Below are 18,707 nucleotides of genomic sequence, written 5' to 3'. Positions count from 1 at the left end.
AAAACCCTTAACCCCTGAAGACTAAAACGATCATTACAAAAAGTTGTATCAAATCTCAAGAAGTCCTTTAAGATGACAGTCTGAAGGAAAATATCTACAGCTCTTGGGTAATACTACTGCTAAATGTTGACCATCTTTGTTGAAAGCAATGTTTTCAAAGAATTCAAATCTCATGATTTCTCCGATTAAAGCAAAATACAGGGCAAGTGATTTTTCACGAGATATTTCTCAGAACACACTGTAGACAACTCGCACTGGCCAGCTCTGATACAGGTAAAGGAAATGCATCTGATACGGCTGAAAATTTCAGTCTTGATATCGGCGAGTACACATGGTTATACACTGATCTGATACCGGAGTTGTCATGCGGGACAAGAAGGGACATAGGTTGTTAAAACTGAAATAACTTGAACCATACATCATAGCCTCTTATGTCTTTTACCTCTTGAAACTAGCTATCACACCTTTCCACTCGTGCTATCAGTGCTATTGTAGCCTGAAGAGTTTCTATCAAGCCTGGAACTTGGGGGATTTTTGGGACTTTAATGATAAATTCACACCAGTAGATCTGATACTGAAAGTCTTTTCATCTCCTCTTTTACTCCGTTTCGATCACTCACTGCTAGCTTGAATACTAATGGCTATATTGTTTTGTCACAATGCTTTGTGAGGGGATGTCAACCAATGGCAGGCTGTTATGTCATCATATCATGCTGTGTCAACTGTGCATGCTTAACACTCATGCTTTATGGGGACTGCCTAAAAAGTGCATAACAGAGAGGAAGAGATAGAGGGCCAGTGATATGGCCCTTTGTGTCACTGTTGTTGGTAATATTTAGCAGTAAAACTCAATAATTAGCAGGAAAAAAACTTTAAGTGTCACAAAGGGGGCGTGTTTTACCACTCTATTTGTTGTTCTGAGTTCACTGTAGGGCTCAAACAATGTGCAAGTTTTCCATAGCCTGGTATGGAGCACTCACACTGGGGCTCAAGTGTGCTTGGGCTCATTGGGATTGCCTGGTGTAGAGTGCTCTTGCTCACGGTATCTGCAATCCATTTTTCCATGTAAGAGCAGGATTTAAATCCTTTTTGTTTCCCAGGTTAACAGTTAGACTGTGGGTAAACCCAGTACAATTGTGCTATTGCATAAAGAGAAAATGATCCACTCTATCTGTGTGATCTTCTATCTGAAATATGTGACCATCAGATAGTTAATGCTGATAACAACAGCATTACTGAGCACTGTGTATATGTAATCATCTTACAGTACATGCTCATAGAAGTACTGAGTCATGTTTCCAGTGGATCACAGCTCTTATGTAACAGACAAATCCTACAATCAAACCGATAGCATTGCCATAGGGATAAAGGAGGCTCTGAAGTGAGTCCAAAGATTTTGGGTCTAACGTTAACCAAATAACAGTTTTGTTTGATTATGTATCTGCATCTGTGGTACCTGTGAGCAGCTCCTTCAGTTTGTTGTACCAGGCGTGTGTGTGTTCTGAGGAGGCGTTGTGGAGGTGAAGTGTCTCTTCCTCCAGCCTCCTCCCTTTCCTCTTGGCGCAGAAGAGAGCCACGCCGAGCACCGGTCCCCCCGACTGCTTTCCTGCTGCTCGCCGCCGCTTCACCTTCACAGCAAACACATCCTGCAGCAGCACCACACCTGGCTGTGTCACACATGTGTCACCTGCAGAGAGAGAGAGAAGAGCTGACAATTAATATCTAGAGCAGAATGCACATCTGACTTTTCTATATGTTTTCTAAGATTACTGCTCTATAATTGTGCATTTGATCATGTTAATTTTATGTCTGTCTGTAACTTCTGATTAGCTGCACACTGGGAGTTATGTTAGAAAACATTATACATGATCATTATGTTATGTCAATACAAAACAAGTGCATCGGACAGCTTTGGGATTGATTCTCCTTGATGAAGCTAGGATAATAGTTTCCTGAAGCTTACAGTCATTGTACCAGATGTGGCAATATATGGACACATTTCTCTTTAAAATGCACCAAGATGTCATAAATTCATAACCCTCCTTACATCACTATTTTAATGTTTAAGAAAAATCCCCTTTTATTAAATTCTTTACATTTATTTATTTACATTACATTTAAATTCTTGAATAGCCAAATCATTGGAGGTTCAGAAGCAGTATACCATAAATATACTTACAGCCATCCGAAATTGATCCTAACCCAAATACATTAGATATGGCTATGATGAAATTTGGGTAGAAAATGCAAAAAAAGATCTTTCAACATATTAAAAACTTTTGTGATTCAATGAAAACATTACGTAGTTGCACTAAACTGAGTCATTCACATGATTATTTTCGCTCCCCTTGTCAGTCAGTATTCTTTTTAGGTAGGAAGTTATTACTGAATCATGTGCACTCACATTACATAACATTATTAAATGTATTCATAAGTAATCCATTGATAAGCAGATCAACAGCAGCCCATCAATCATTCAGCTTGAGTAGTTCTTGAATCTGATTGGTCCACTTGCCAATACTCTGAAGACAGTGACCGCAGAGCTATGACACACTCAGTGTTACATTACACTCTCACACTGTGATTTTATCCATGAAATATGCTTTTAAACAAGCTGATGTCATAGCAGAGTAAGCTTTTTGACATTTTTTTCCTGGTGGTCTGCAGCAGAACTGCAACTAATACTAATACTAATACTGGTTTGCTGACCCTGGTGTTACTGTGTTTGACTGGCCAGCCAACTGGTCTTCCCTGAACCCCATAGAGAATCTCTGGGGAAATGTCAAGAGGAAGATGAGAGACACCAGACTCAACTGTACAGATGAGCTGAAGGCTATCAGAGCAACTTGGGCTTCATAACACCCCAGCAGTGCCAAGACTGACTGGCTTCATGCTACATCACATAGATGCAGCAATTTACCTATTAATGATATCTTATTTTTTTGGGGTACACATACAGTATATAGTTGTGAAAAAATCCATTATATATTTTCTGTTTTCAATCATTTTAATTTAAAAACCTCCAAGTTCTTCTTGGTAGTTTTAAGACAAGCAAAACACAGAAAATATCCTGCTTGTATTTTGGGAATCCAAGCAGGATATATTAGTATAATATCCTTTCAGATATTACAGTAATAGCGCTTAAACACATAAAATAATTTATTTAACATTTGGATTGTTTTGTAGGAATGTATGCAGTACACAAAGAGAACTGAACTACTTCAGTGTACTGCATGGCAGTATTTATAGCTAATGCTAATTTCCAGTGCCTGTTCATGAAAATAGAAAATTTTTCAAAGGGTGCATGATAATGACAAATATTATTAGTTGCTCTGATTGTTTAATAACATAAAAACAGCCTTTATCTTGAGGATAAATCTAGTTTCTGGATGGATAAACACATGCCACAGCAGGTGGAGAAAACATCTGTAGATGAAATAACAAAACCCCTAAATTAAATTAATCCACTGAATAATCTAAATCTACGCAGATTTTGTATTATAACTAAAATTATATACCCCTCTAGATTAACACCTAATCAATTAAAACATAATATTCAACCCCAAATTAAAAAAGCCTAAACCACAATATTACCTTTTTTGTTTATTAAGAGTTTAAAGTTTATAATGCATTTTTCTTCATATTTTTACTCTACTGTGATTAATTTCAGTTCCTTCATATGAATTGTGATTTTTCTCTACTTTATCTATGACAGTTGAAAACATGAAACAACTGAAAAAAGGGTTATTATATATGGAACAATGTTTTAGTCTTTATGACTGTGCACACTTTCTGTTGTGTGAATTATTTGCAACACCAGTAGTAAAAACATAAAAAAATGGATTCATCTGTTACAATGCTTGAACTTGCAAAAGTCACATCAAATATGAGGAACAAAATAAATGCCTTAAATACACAACAGCAAAACCTTTCCTTTAAATGGTTTTACCAGTCAGAGAAAATCAAAATAACACAGAAACAACAGTTAACAGCTGTGATCTCCTCAGAGAGGAAAATATAATCAGTAAACAGTTATATATGATGATAGCGCATTAACCCCCCCGCTCTGTGAAATACCCTCCTGCTGTTATCAAACACCAAAATCCCAAAACCACCCGCCCGTCTTCAACCAAGAGAGGCAGCGTCCATATGTCAGGGTCACAACGTGTGGGGCGGCGGTCTGTTGCTCCTTCACTCTTTGTGTTGATTAAGAATTGTGAGGATTAAAAGAAGGAAGGAATTATATGAAATGATTTATTTAATCACATGAAAAATCAGCCTTTTAGGTGGAAAATGACACACAAGATAGACAACATTCACTGTAAAGAAAAATGATGACGTGCAGAGAAACTATGTATGGTTTATAGACAAGAATCTAACATTTTCAATTTAAAGTACCTTGCCTCCATTTTCACTGCCACAGCAAGTTTGAAAATAGTGTAAATTTATTAGATCTTACCCATTTTAGATATGTAGCATTGTCCTTAAATGCCACTTTATTTTCTTCATGTTCAAGTCTCAGTATAAGCCAAGAAATTCAATTATTGTACTATCAAAACAGAAAAGTCAGCTTTTTGTACACTTAATATGAATCTAAACAACATTTTAAAGCTGAAGTTGTGTATCATCAATATCTATATTTCAATAAAAAACAAATAAACAATGTTGTTGAATGAAATCACTCTACTGCTTTGGGGAATCCCTTTTTTCCATATCATTTTCACTATCAGCTAAACGCTGTTTAGTATGCCACATCAATGTTGCAACTTCACAAAACACCTGTAAAATTATTTTCACTTAGTGTTTCTCTTATAGCAGCTCCATGTGACAGATCACCCAGCCAATGTTTACTGTCTCTATAGATTAAATTAAAGAGAGGAGAGGCAGATTTTACATCCAGACCAATGAAGACGACTCTGATATGAGCTGACAGAACCTACAGAGCGGCTGTGACCACGCACAGACAGGCACACATGCAAACAAACACACACTGTGCTGCCCGTTACATGTTGGTAGCATGTTGGTGGGTTCCAGATGGAGATGAGTTTCCAATCATGTCCTTACCCACCCACTGTTGTGCCAACACATTCACATATGACACACAGATAAAAAGAATCCATAGATAAATTGGTTTGATTACACTTTTGTAGACACTGTCTCATTTATTCTCAGGAGGCTTTTTCTTCTAAAACTATCACACAGAAAACCTAAACAAATAAATGGTTAAACGTACAGGAACGACCACACAGCACACTCACTTGAGCACACATACAAGTGTGCATGCACAGTGGCAGTCCGGTCTCATGGTGACCAGGCCATGTGGCTCACTGTGGGGGGTTATGGATCATAGTTTGCACACATACATGCCCTAAGCAGCTCCCACTTATACACACACCGGCTCACAAGGCTGCAGCGCTGTATCACGCCTTCAGTGTCATTGATGACATTGATCATGTAAACAACTCTGCCACTCTGATTTTATAGCTTGTTTTTGAATTGATTTACCAGTAATTGTTCTTTCAAACACTATTTAATCCATAAATCTTTAGAGATACTTTCATGTCCTCTTGATTATTTTAGGTTTTAACCCAGAGAAACTAGTAAGAGCTTTGTTGTTGAGCACTGACACTCTAACGGCATTGATGCAAAGATCCTTACTGCCTTTATTGCCTTGTTTTGTCAATCACATCATTTTCCTGTGATTCTAACGTGAGACCCACATAAATGAAAGCAAATAAATGCCCCAAAATATTACTACCATTAGTGTGTGTTAATCCCATATATCTCTGGCATCAGGCAAAAACCTGGTATCTCAATTTTTCATGATCTTATTTGTTTCATAGATCAGTGCTTTTGGTCATCTTTTATATCTGACAGTGGGTTTTACACATTTTTAACCCATTTAAAGTGTCAAAAATGTGCCAACTATGACCATTCAGTGTTAAACCATTTGAAAAACACAGTGTTTTTTATTTCATTCCCTTTAAAGAGGAGCTTTTTTAAATATGAGGTTTTGGCCTGACGTCAGTGATATGTTTTGTTTAATGTTACTAATGTTAATGTTAGCCCCAGCAGCTATACATGTAAAAGGAATACAGTTAGCAACACTGCTGATCTTTACAGTTGGAATATACTTTTATACTTAGTTTTTTCAACGTGCCTGAGGAATCATGTACTAACAGTACCCAGTACCCAGAAGCCTTAGCTGCTGTTGCTAAATCAGACTAAATGTGAATTATAATTGTGTTCAGCCAACTAGTCCAGGGGTTCTCAAACTTTTCAGCTCGCATTCCCCAAAATAAAAGTGCCAGAGGCTGGCGACCCCTACTGTACCTGAAGGTGGTTGAAGACAGCACAGCTGTGCACATTCAGGGAAAGTCGTGTTCAGACTTACATTTTATAAACATTACTTTGATCTAAGCATAAATCTCACCAAATGACCATGTTTTTATGTTTCATTTAACTTACTGTATGTATATGTTTTTTTTAATAAAAATAGGTCAAATACACAATTAGAAATTTGAAAATATTCTTTGTTTTTTGGAAGACATCGGGTGACCCTTCTCAGTGCTTTTCAACTCCCCGGGAGGTCCTTGACCACTGGACTAGTCTGAAGTCAAGATATACCCTCTGTAAACAAACTTCATGCTGTAGTTAACCAACATCACACCATAATGGTGCAAAGCTGGTTTCCAGAGTGTGGCTAATGTTAGCGGTGCTAGCACCAGCCGGCCTTCAAACCTCTTTTTGGGGATAACATCCATATTCCTGAGCTGAATATCATCACTCTGTTCCAACAAGATGCTATTGATGTTGTTACAGTTTAGACATCACTTCTGACCAGGATTGTGGGCCTGACCTGAAAAAACTGCTAAGAATTAGTATTGTGGTGCCAACTACAAAGTGATCCAACTTCAACCAGCTGGTTGTGCACATCAAAAAGCACTGTTATCAGTACAGGAGGATGAGGAATAACTGAACGCTGGGTGCACCAGTTAGGAAAGAGCAGGAGAGGAGGAGGTAGAAAACAGGTCATAGCAACAAAGCTAACTGCTAGACTAAGCTGTATTTAAAAAAGTAAACGATTTAGTAGCTTCAGGTGTGATTTTCATTACACATGTGACACCTGGCCACACAGATAGCATTGTGGGACATAATGTGAGAGTGTGGAGAGTGAAAACAGGGACAGGAAAAGATACCACTCAAAGTGGCGCACTCTGTATCAGTTTTATTTTACCATTGTTAGGTAAAAAAAAACTGATACAGATAATCGGCCAAATGCCAAATCTGAGCCCTGGAAATCGACCAATAATATAATAGGCTGACAGAAATTGGTAAACTGCTGACATCTGTTAGCTTGTTTCCTGTCATGTTTGTTGTACAAAAACACCAACTAACTGCAATTTAAAGAGTAAGTAAACCCCCAGCCCAACGCTAACTCTGCCCACTTCAGAAATTTGAAAAATGCACAAAAACATAGGCAGTTTGATGAGAGGAGGGAGGGGAAAAGGACAGGGGTTTTCCAGATGAGGTGGGAGTGACTGTGATGTCCCCTTGCCAGAAAGTGACACAGAGTCCCGCAGCACTGCTGCCTCAGAGCGATTGATTGAGGTGGAGGATGTTTTCCCTCCATAGTCCTGGAGTCCTGAGCACTACTTGTCTGGGCCGTTGGCTCCAGCACCAGTGTTACCAAAGCCGGAGCTCTCGGACTTGAGGCAGTGCAGGTGCAGGAGAGGACGGGAGTGGTCTCTGAATGGGAAAGTTGGTTAGAGACAGTAACATTCTGCCTTCAAAGCAGATATCCTGTTGAGCCAATTAAAAGCCATAAAATGCAGATTTTTATCAGTTTGGTGCAAATGTCAGAAATAACACCAGCATTGATGTGTTTTATCATAGTTCAGTCAGATACTTCAGTGAACAGCTGAAAAAAAGTGTTCACTACCTCTTTAGGCGGGTTTCCTTTCATTTCATTTTATTTCATGCCACTGCAGATACGTGAGTTTCTGTATATCAGTCTGTTTGTCTGACCGCTATGGTTTCCCCACCCTCACAGAGAGAGATAAGACAGGCTTCTGTTTGATACAGGATACATTCATGTGAAGAAATAAACAAAAACAGCTGAGCCATTTATATAGAAATATCTCATCAACACACACACACAGCATGCAGACAGGCTGACAGTGTGTGTATGAGTGTGTGTTAATCTCTTCACACTGAGAGACTCTAATAACCCCCCACGGGCCGAACCAACTGCTCTATACTACTGCCAGCACACACACAACACACTCGCACACACAGTGCTGGCTTAATGACATTAGCTTGGATGAAATTCAGCAAAACAGATTGGCTTCAACCACACACATGTATGCGCACACACACACACACACACACACAGACACACAGTGTGTTTACACCTTCATCATGCTCCACTAGTCAGAGCTGCTTGAATGGATTTCAACCAAAAATTAACACAGCACAGGATTCTAACAAATAATCAAATTATACCTAAACATGAGCAAAGTGTTACAAAAATATTACCACAATAACACCACATGGCTTAACCACACTCTGTGTTCATCTGTCACTCAGCTCTAGTTAAACATATCATTCCAAAACTAAACTAAAAGATGGGACTTTTTGTGTGTTTTAAACTGGCTTGCTTGGTAAATAAAATTCTTGTGAATTTAATCACAGAAAATTTAATCTCTTTCAGCTGCTCAGCTTTGATCAGAGCTGCAGGAAGACAACAAGGCTCAGAGGTGGTAGTGGCTCTGCACCTGACGGTAGCTGAACATGAGAGGGATCTTGTTAGTCAAGAGGTTCATAAAAAAGTTGATGTTGTAGTATACTTTATATTGATATTATAGTACATTTACATTCAATTAGAAAAAAAGTTGAATAATTGTGTTAGTTAAACAAGAAAAAGTACATGTAGAGTCACCAGTGGTCTAGTGGTTGTGTGTGCACGTCCCATGTAAGGATATTGTTGCCCTTGTGGTGGGCTGCCCAGGTATGGGTCTGGCCTGTGGCTTCTTTTCCACATGTCATTCCCCACTTTCTCATCACTGTCCTAACTGAAAAAAGCCCAAAATAAATCTTTAAAAAGTATGTCAACATGTTAGTCTGGGGCACATGGCTAAGTCGTAAGTTTGTGCCTCATGTAGGTGAGCAGTCCAGGTTCAAGCCCAGCTTGTGGCTTTTTCACCAAGTCATTCCCCACTCTCTCATCCCTGTTCTGAGTCTGTCCACTGTACTATCTATAAAATAAAAGAAAAAGAGCATTACAAATCTTAAAAACAACATGCAAGTTTAACTAAAATTGAACTAATTCGAATTTCTCAAAATCTGACAAATACATTTAAATAATTCAGCCAGGGACTGGTTTACTCTGGCACAGTTATACCTCAAACAGACCAGACTGGACTAGGTCTTAAAGGGATACTTCAACATTTTGGCAAATTCGCCCATGGCCATAATTCCTATAGTCTTAGTAATAGGTCCATTTCCTTTAGTTGTCGGTGCAAGCTGTTTCTAGATCTGGGGGGACCGTTAAACCAGCTGCACCGCGAACACTATTTTAGCAGACGGAATTTTTGCTTTCCCTCATCAAACTCATCAAATACACAATCCAACAACTCCAAAACGCTCTTGTGGACAAGTGGTGACCTGTACATTCACCACGCTATGAAATAATCATGGAACATTACAAGACGGAGATGTTTTAAAGTTAAATGCAAAGCCGGAACTACACTCCAGACATGGCTTCATGTGTCGTAATGTTACATAATCATACGTTATCATTTCATAGCGTGGTGAATGTACAGGTCACAACTTGTCCACGAGAGCGTTTTGAAGCAAATACTCAGAATAATTTTTTGAGTGAACCACTGGGCGGAGTGACACAGTGCAGTAGCCATGTCTGGAGTGTAGTTCCGGCTTTGCATTTAACTTTAAAACATCTCCGTCTCGTAATCTTCCATGATTATTTCATAGCGTGGTGAATGTACAGGTCACAACTTGTCCACAAGAGCGTTTTGGAGTTGTTGGATTGCGTATTTGATGAGTTTGATGAGGGAAAGCAAAAATTCCGTCTGCTAAAATAGTGTTCGCGGTGCAGCTGGTTTAATGGTCCCCCCAGAACTAGAAACAGCCTGCACCGACAACTAAAGGAAACAAACCTATTACTAAGACTATAGGAATTATGGCAATGGGCGAATTTGCCAAAATGTTGAAGTATCCCTTTAAGTACAAGCTCCACAGTCTCAGCACCAGGCTTTGACAGAAGTTGACCAGCAAACAGGCTAAGTATGGAGTTGTGAAATGCTTCCATGTTTTCATTATTTGTCCGACATACGACTGGTTATATGCTTGCCAACTTTTTAGCAGGGTCAACAGGAAGAGGGTCCACAGTAACTAGCTGAAAGAGCATTTATAGCAATCAAACATAGCAGAGAAAGAGGGCATACAGATGGCCTAGCGGCCTAATGCGCTACCCATTTACGCAGGCGGCCCAGGTTAAACCAGTGGTTCTCAACTGGTGGGTCAGGACCCAAAGGTGGATCACAGAGCGGGCTTTAGTGGGTTGCGAAGGTGTGCCTGGAAAAAACTGTGGTATAAAGTTCAAAATGAGCGGACAATCTAAGGAGGCATACATCCATCCATTTTATTACTCTGATTTTTCATGATAAAAGGAATACTTTGGTGTTTTCTCAAGATCCTAAGGGAAACAAAACTTCCCTCATTTTAATTTTTTAATTTGTCAGATATCAAGAAAACAACCAAAATGTACACCTTATCATGGAGATCGACACAAAGGACTATGTATTCATCCATTTATTTTAGGGTTTCTATGATCAAACTCTCGTCCTGCCTCATTGTTCAGTCATGTATTCTGTCCATATATGAAGTTTTTTGAAAATGTTTTAGGAATTTGGGTTGTGACTCTTCATTTTAAAAGGTGGTGGGTCCTGAGGCTAGACTAGTTAAGAACCACTGAGTTAAACTAACAAATCAGGATATAACCATTGCTTAAATTTACTATGCGTGTATAAATGTACTGATAAATTCCAGCCTTTGTGCTGGACAACACATGCATGTTAAGATTCAGTAAATAAGCACCAGCAAGGCAGTAATATACAGTGTACACGGTGTATACTGTGTATATGGTTTTCTTAATTGCCTGTCAACACTGCTGATGTTTTTCTTTGTTTATATTGACACTGCTTAGTCATGCATCATTACTTCAAGCAAATATCCCCTTTACATGGTGGTGGTAATCAGAGTTCACCCTACAGATCTGGAGGTTGCAGTAGTGTTGTAAATCACAGGTTTGATAACACAGTATTGTAAAATCCGCCGAGATACACTTCAGTTATCCTTTAGCACATCAAAAATAATAGCTATTTTTAATCAAATATCAACAGAACTGAAAATAAACACTGACACAAATGTGCCACGAGAACTGTGAAATAAAGGTTTACCACAAAGACGATAATAGAGGTCAATGTTTTTACTTGGCACCTCTGGCAGTGTCTTGTTAATGATTATGATGATTGTATGTCTTGTGATCAGTTGGTTTTGTTTCTCTTGAAAAAAGCCATGGTGTTAGTACAACTATGTGTATCTGTTTTATTCTTTATGTAGTGCTGATATAGGACAGATGGTCGAGGCTTTTCAAAATGTAGCCATTTTTGTTTAGTATTATTCTGAAGGCACTAACTATAGCATAAACTTTATAATCAGTATCCAGACACCTGAGTAAAATGGCAGAAACACACATTTAGTGTCCTGAACAAAAAAAAAAAAAAACGAGTGGTTCTATGAAAAAGCCCCAAAGATCTTCTTCAAAAATGGCAAACACTTTGGCATCTTTTGGACTACCATCTCGATAATTAGCTCTGGGAGAGAAAGCAGAAGTAATCTGTAAAGAACTTCTACAGCCAAGCATCATTTAGGGATTAATTTTGTCTGAGTGAAGCACCAAACTCCAGCAATAGTGTGCACTGCACCACTTAACCATCCTTCAGCCAACACTGATCTGGCAGTTACTGGTTGGAACTAGAAGCAGAGAAGCTATTTCTGGGTACTTTAAACAACACAGAGAACAGTTTGTATGTTTCAGAACAAAAACGCCCAACTATAGTTTCCTCTAAAAGCATTAATTCATTGTTAAAGGGTAGTCATTTCTCATGAACATAGATGCAAATTACATTAACAATAAATGTCTATTACTTCAGTACTGCACTTTACTGTTTAAATACCAACTAAATTCAGAGGGAGCTATTTTGAGGATGTAAAGTGTGCTGCCTTAAGTGTATGGTACAAAATGATTTAGGGCATGTCTATATTCTGCTTTCTAGATGTCACATAATCCCAGCACAAACCCAGGCACAGAGCATATACTGGGTGAGTATCATTATCATTACCCTTCAGGGTCAGGTGCATCTGCTGGCTGGAGTGTTGGTATTTACACGGCAGATTTAGTTTGCATGCTTTCATAGATTGAATGTCAGCTGGCCCCTTTACTGTAACCCTGAACACACTGATCACACTATAGACAATGTATAAAATATCCATACTTTTGGTGGATTCAAGTTTTATTTCACTGATGCATTCCTACACCATCAGACACAATAAAAGGGGAAACAAATGCTGTGAACATTTCCACATTATACATAATGTGTATCCTTATTATTCATTAAAATCTTCAGACACACTAACAGGATTGAACAGGATCAATGTTGATTATTCTTCCTTCAGCTCAATATCAAATAAGGGGGCAGGGTGTAAACATCATTTTTTTCTTTGCTGGAATCGGTGGCTGTATTCACTGCACAAAAGACTTTAGACTAGACTAGGTATTTGATGTTCTAAGGCAGTGGTTCCCAACCTTTCTTCCTTAGGGTGCACCCCACCCCCCACCCCTGGGCACTAATAGTTCATTTGCTGTCTAAATAACATGACATGACAACGTCAGGGGTAAAATGGGAAAGATTCTTGCCCTGTGTACCAAGACACTTTGCACCAGGCACAAGAGAGGGCACAGAGCCTACAGTTACATTAGAGGGCCTGTGATGCTCTTCTTAGGTACAGCAATCCTCTGAACTACATGCTAACTGCCTCCAACTGAGTTTCAGAGAACCAGAAAGATCCCTAGAACTGATAAACAACCTCATTACTGTGATTATACTCCGTGTGTGTGTGTGTGTGTGTGTGTGTGAATCGTCCAGATGTCATATTTCAGGTGGTCTTGACATGACAAAACTTCTCCATTACAGCACCAGCTGCCCACACAGTCTGCCTGTCTGTCTCTCTGTGTGCAGTAAGACAACACATTACTAAGACACCACTGTGGTAACTGACCTGTCGGGGTCTCAGGGGTGATGGGGGTCCACGTCAGTCTAGTTGGGGTGAGCAGGAAGTCATGACTCTTCTTTCCAAGTTTGAAGATCCCACGCAGCACAACATGCTCACTGGAAAGCACACAAACACCAGATATGCAGAGGATATTAAAAACAGAGATGTAAAGAAATTATTTGTGTTTAATATTGTGGTAATATTGTGTAGTTATTGTGAAGTTACTGTAATTTTAAAAAATGTGATAAGTATATAAAAACTTTTCAAACATTGGTTGAGGAACTCTTCATTTTAGTCACAGTCAGATGCCACAACTAAAAATGCTGTGAATGCTGTCAAATGTCTGTGAATGACCCAATGCCCATGAGTGGATGTAGAGAATATATGGAAAAAAGAGGCCAGAAGTGTAGTTGGTTACATTGATTTTAGGGACCTGAGCAGCGGTACAGCTGAGAAACAAGTTAACAGTTGGCTAGCTGTAAGAGCATGGTATGCAGATGTAAATAACAAATGCTCCAACTCTTTATAACTTCAGCTGGACTCCTTGCGTTAGTTAGCTTTGGGCTAAAGTGAGGGAAATTAGCTACAGCAACGACCCTGATAAGTACGACCTGTGCACTCTGACCACGGTAGGAACACAGTAGCACGTTAGTAAACACATGCCTTCAATAAAATATCCAGAATACGCAGCTTCTGATCACAGTTCATCAAAACCAATACAGAAAACACCTATCCAAATTTTTACATAATTTTGACTGCACTGTACATTGATCTAAAATTCACCAAATCAGTCATATGTTTGTGCACCGGTCTGCCTGATGGAGTTGCAAGCAACTTTATAGATTAAAATTTATTTTTCTGCCGTTGTCTGCTAAACTGTTAAGAATAAATTTCTGAGGGGTGCAGATGGCAAAGTGGTTAGGTCCTGGACAGTCAGGATTCAAATCAAGCCTGTGGCTTCTTTCCTGCATGTCTCTCATCCCTGTTTCCCACGCTCTCCACTGTCCTCTCTAAAATAAAGGCCCAAACATATATCTTTAATCAATAATGCATTTCTGTGTGCATATCTGAAATAACAACACTGTTCAACTCTGTGAATGATTAAAATCTTGTTTTGCATTCTTGCCAACATATTTAGATGTGCATTTACCATGTATTTGGAAATCTCAGTGGGAACAACGTAAAACTGAAAATACTTTTAAACACAGCTAATGAGGGAGACCCTGCCATATTGGCAGAGCCAAAGGCTGCAAGGTGCAGAAGACAGTTCATGAAGCGAGTGTCAACCATCCAAAGAAAAGAAATTGGGAAGTCCAATATTGGATTGTTGGCCATAACTGATATGCCAGTATTTCTAAGCTTTTTTAAGCCAACAAAAATTTGAACTAGCTGTAGTTCAGACCTAGACCTTAAATCAAAACAGTCCACTTCGAAAATGAGGATGAAAAAGAAAAAATGAGCAGATACAGGTCTGGTAGTTCTGCTTAAAACTCTGCATTTGTGTTTTTGTACTCCGCTGATAATAACAGCCAGTATATGGGCAGGTAAAATAGGCAGAAGTGTTCATATTTGCCAAAACGGATACTAAACTTTGCAAGCCATTGTCTGCTGATACTGATACTGTGCAGATATCAAAATCGCAACAAGAAACAAGCACAAATTATATATATTTTTTGACTCTGTTATATGGACTTAGCATCTTCACATGCTCATTATTCATTCATTGAAGGATTGTGATTTTACACTGTGATTTTGTTAGTTTATATGATTAACTTGTCTTTACTGCTTTCTTCTATCCTCTGTGATGTGATGATGAGAGGATTAATGAGCTTGTTATGCAAGACAAATCTCTGTGTAAACAGATAGTAAAGTGTATGTCCATCATGCGTTCCCTCGAGGTTTTCACATGTTGTCTTAATCTCTTCTTCTTCTGATGTAATTTATCCATTTTCTTCTTCATCATTGCTGCTCAGTCTTCATCCATTCATGATGAAGATTAAACTCTCAGAAAGAAGTAGCCTAGTTGGAAACCCAAAACAGTTTTCATGTTCTTTAGTTGGTTAAAGAAATCCAATTTCAATCCCCCATACTTGGATGAAGAGAAGATGACCTGAGAGAAAGCTAAAGTTCATCTTGTCCTCGAAAGTTTGCTTCTCACCTGGAAGTAGTGAAATGCATCTTGGGTATTAAAGACGTGTTGCAGCGTGGGTATAACACATTCAAAACTTTAAAATGATTCATTACTTTTTTTGTTTAGGTAAAGTTTTAACAACAAACATCAACTTTATTTATTAAATACTTTCATTCTAATCAAGATTAAACGCCGAAAACGCAGCACTGTCAAATAATATGGGATATTATCAACTTTAATAACCCGTCAGGAGTCCCTCTGTGGTTTTATAAAGAACCTTAAACTGATGAAGCTCGGTACAAACACTCACCTGTTCTCATCTTCCCCCTCCACCTGTTGCTGCCTCTCCTGTTCCCGCTTCTCCCTCTTTTTCTTCACGCTCCGTTTTTCCCTCTCCTTCTTCTTCGTGTTTTCTTCCTGCAGGTCCTCTTCGGGCTCCGACATGTTAACCCGCTCAATCAACGAACAAACAGACAAACAAATTCACAAACAACAACGACGGTTATATGTTTGTCCGGCAGATAAACATGTTGTACGATAATCACCACCTGCAGGTTACGGTGTATTTCCGGGGTATCGTCGCTATGGAGACAAGAAGCAGCTTTGTCGAACTCCCGGCTCGGGCACGCGGCGGATTCACCAGAGCCTAATCAACGGTCCTGCGCGTTCACGTCAACAACGTTCCTACAAGCGGGGCGCGCACTGGTGAGTAGGCATGAACTCCAATCACCTTACTTCGGCTTCAGCCGAAAAGTTTTCGGTAGATTGAAGCAAATATCATTTGTTATGCACCAGAGGTTTAATTTACATCAAAGTACAAATAAATTCACCCCAAAAATACCCTTAGTAACCTACAGTTGGAAGATGTTACATAGGCTAATGAGATCTTTAAACTTAACAGGGCGTAGTGGCTTACATTTTCTGGTACTTTATACTTTAGTCAACTATATTGTGATGGAAATAATGGTTGACTATTTTTTCTCTGCAATATTTAGTTTTGTCATTAAGCAAACTGTTGATAGCTGCTGAGTTAAAAGACAGTTGAACCAGGATTAATTCAAGACCATCTTTAAGGTAACTGTAATCCATAAATGTTTTTTGTTAGCCAATTTCAGAGACCTTTCTAGGCATATATAGACCAGTGAAACTTTTACTTTCACATAGTATTTCTACACTGACTTTTTGAGCTACAGTTAGCATATATGCGCCGAGTTCTTTAACTTTACTACATTATTACCCTTTCTTGATTTTATAAATTAATCATGGTCAATATATTTTGGCTTTTTTATACAAAAAAAAAGAACATCTCTCAGATTTCTACAAAGTTATGTAAATCAGATACATTCTCTATTGGATTGAGGTCTGGGCTTTGACTCGGCCTCTCCAGAACATCCACCTTGTTGTCTTTAAACCATTTTGTTGTAGCTTTCGCCATATGCTTTTGGTCATTTTCTGCTGAAAAAGAAATCTTCTCCCAAGTCTTAGTCCTTTTGCAAACTGAGCAGGAGCGGAGCCTTTCAGAGCCGGCTACCAAGAGGTATCCCCACAGCATGATGCTGCAACCACTGTGATTCACAGTAGGAATGGTGTGTTTGTGGTGATGTGCAGTGTTTGGTGTCCACCAAAGATAGCGTCTTCTAATGGCCAAAAAAAAAAAATACCATTTTGGTCTTATCATGGTTCTTTTGTCTTCATGGGGTAATTGTAGCCATGTATCCTGATTAAGCAGTGACTGGACCTTCCAGATACAGGTGTCTTTATACTACAGTCACTTGAGACACATTCGCTGCTCTGAAGTCATCCCCATTTCATTAATAGTGAGACTACTCACATCCATTGGCTGGACCAGTCACTTTAAAGGGGGTGAATATTTATGCAGTCACTTATTCACATTACATTTTTTTTATTTAATTGACATTACATTGTAGAAATCTGTTTTCACTATGACATTAAAGAGAGTTTTTTGTAAAATTATGGTGTCAAATAAGCCAAATATAATGACCATGATTCATTTATAAAATTAATAAAAAGTAAAACATCCAAGGGGATGAATGCTTTTTATAGACACTAAATGCTGCAGCTTAAACCTGTACTAAAGATCGTTAAAGGTATCATACTCTATCATTTGAACAAACACTTGATAACCAATCAGTGGACAGGATGTCCTCCTGACTGAGAAAGCCTATAAACACTGCAGAGCTACAACTGAAACACACATTCATAAACACAGTGCGTGTGTGTGTGTGTGTGTGTTGATGACAGATGGCTGACTTTAAGCTGCATTAATCAGCACTGTGATCAGCCAAGACTGACTGAAAAACAAAACCTATATCAGAAAGAAGACTACCAATGCTATTATTAATGCTGCTAATACTGCTGCTGCTTACACCAGGGCTGTGTGAGTGGAATAACAGATACCAGCATCATGTTAAGGTGTATTCTCTCAACTATAAAAAGATTTTTTTATCAGAAAAAACACACTTTTTCTAGATACTTTTAATTCAAATTCTCCTTAATCTTACTCATCCCTTATTTAGGGTTACATTTAAAAATAGTTATTGATATTTATGTTTCATATATTAACCCCTTTAAAGCCTGTTGCATCATATTTGATACATACTTTTATGATACCCCTATCTAATCAATATAATCAATAAAATAACTAAAAAAATACACCTTGTGAATACAAACTGATAAATGATAAAAATGCCCTCAAATGGATTATCAGTTACCAAAAACACCTAATGAATCAAATGAGATACAAAAAATATATATGTTAAATTTTATGGAAATTTGGATTTTTTTTTTTTTTTTTGGATTTCAGCTGAAAGTGATATAAACATTTAAGTTCCAAAAAATATATCATTTGTGCATTCAGGCTTAAAAGGGTTAAGACCCCCCACCAAAAAAAAAACAGGAAATAGTTTATGCTCTGTTTGTATAGGATGTATCTCTATTCTGCAGTCTGACTTCTTCTCATTATTATTCCGCTTTAACGGGGAGGCTAAATGGTGGGATATGGCCACCATATTGTCCCTGTTGACTTACACACTCACACACACACTCACGCTCATACACAGCAGGACAGAAGAGTGTATGGAGGGGGGCTCTCATGCATAAACGAGATCATTTTCATAAATTAAATCTTGCCTGCAGAACGAACATCTGTGCCCTTCACACACACACAAACACACACGCCGAGTAATCCAGGTTTTGTCCT

At 38.5% G+C, this 18,707-nt stretch overlaps 1 protein-coding gene across 1 annotated transcript in view; it reads right to left on the bottom strand.

Moving 5' to 3' along the window:
- Positions 1–16,051, bottom strand: part of cerkl (ceramide kinase-like) — a 45,363-nt gene extending 29,312 nt beyond the window's left edge. Inside the window, exons 1-3 of the mRNA XM_041807468.1 lie at positions 15,798–16,051; positions 13,363–13,472; positions 1,457–1,687 (exon numbers count right to left, since the gene is read on the bottom strand). Of these exons, the coding sequence (XP_041663402.1) occupies positions 1,457–1,687; positions 13,363–13,472; positions 15,798–15,931 (475 nt within the window). The 5' untranslated portion in view covers positions 15,932–16,051. The remainder of the gene's footprint in view (positions 1–1,456; positions 1,688–13,362; positions 13,473–15,797) is intronic.
- Positions 16,052–18,707: the final 2,656 nt, after the last annotated feature.

This window comes from Cheilinus undulatus, linkage group 15, assembly GCF_018320785.1.
Source record: "Cheilinus undulatus linkage group 15, ASM1832078v1, whole genome shotgun sequence".
In the NCBI taxonomy this organism is placed as follows: domain Eukaryota; kingdom Metazoa; phylum Chordata; class Actinopteri; order Labriformes; family Labridae; genus Cheilinus; species Cheilinus undulatus.
This window is presented reverse-complemented; position numbering and strand designations above follow the sequence as displayed.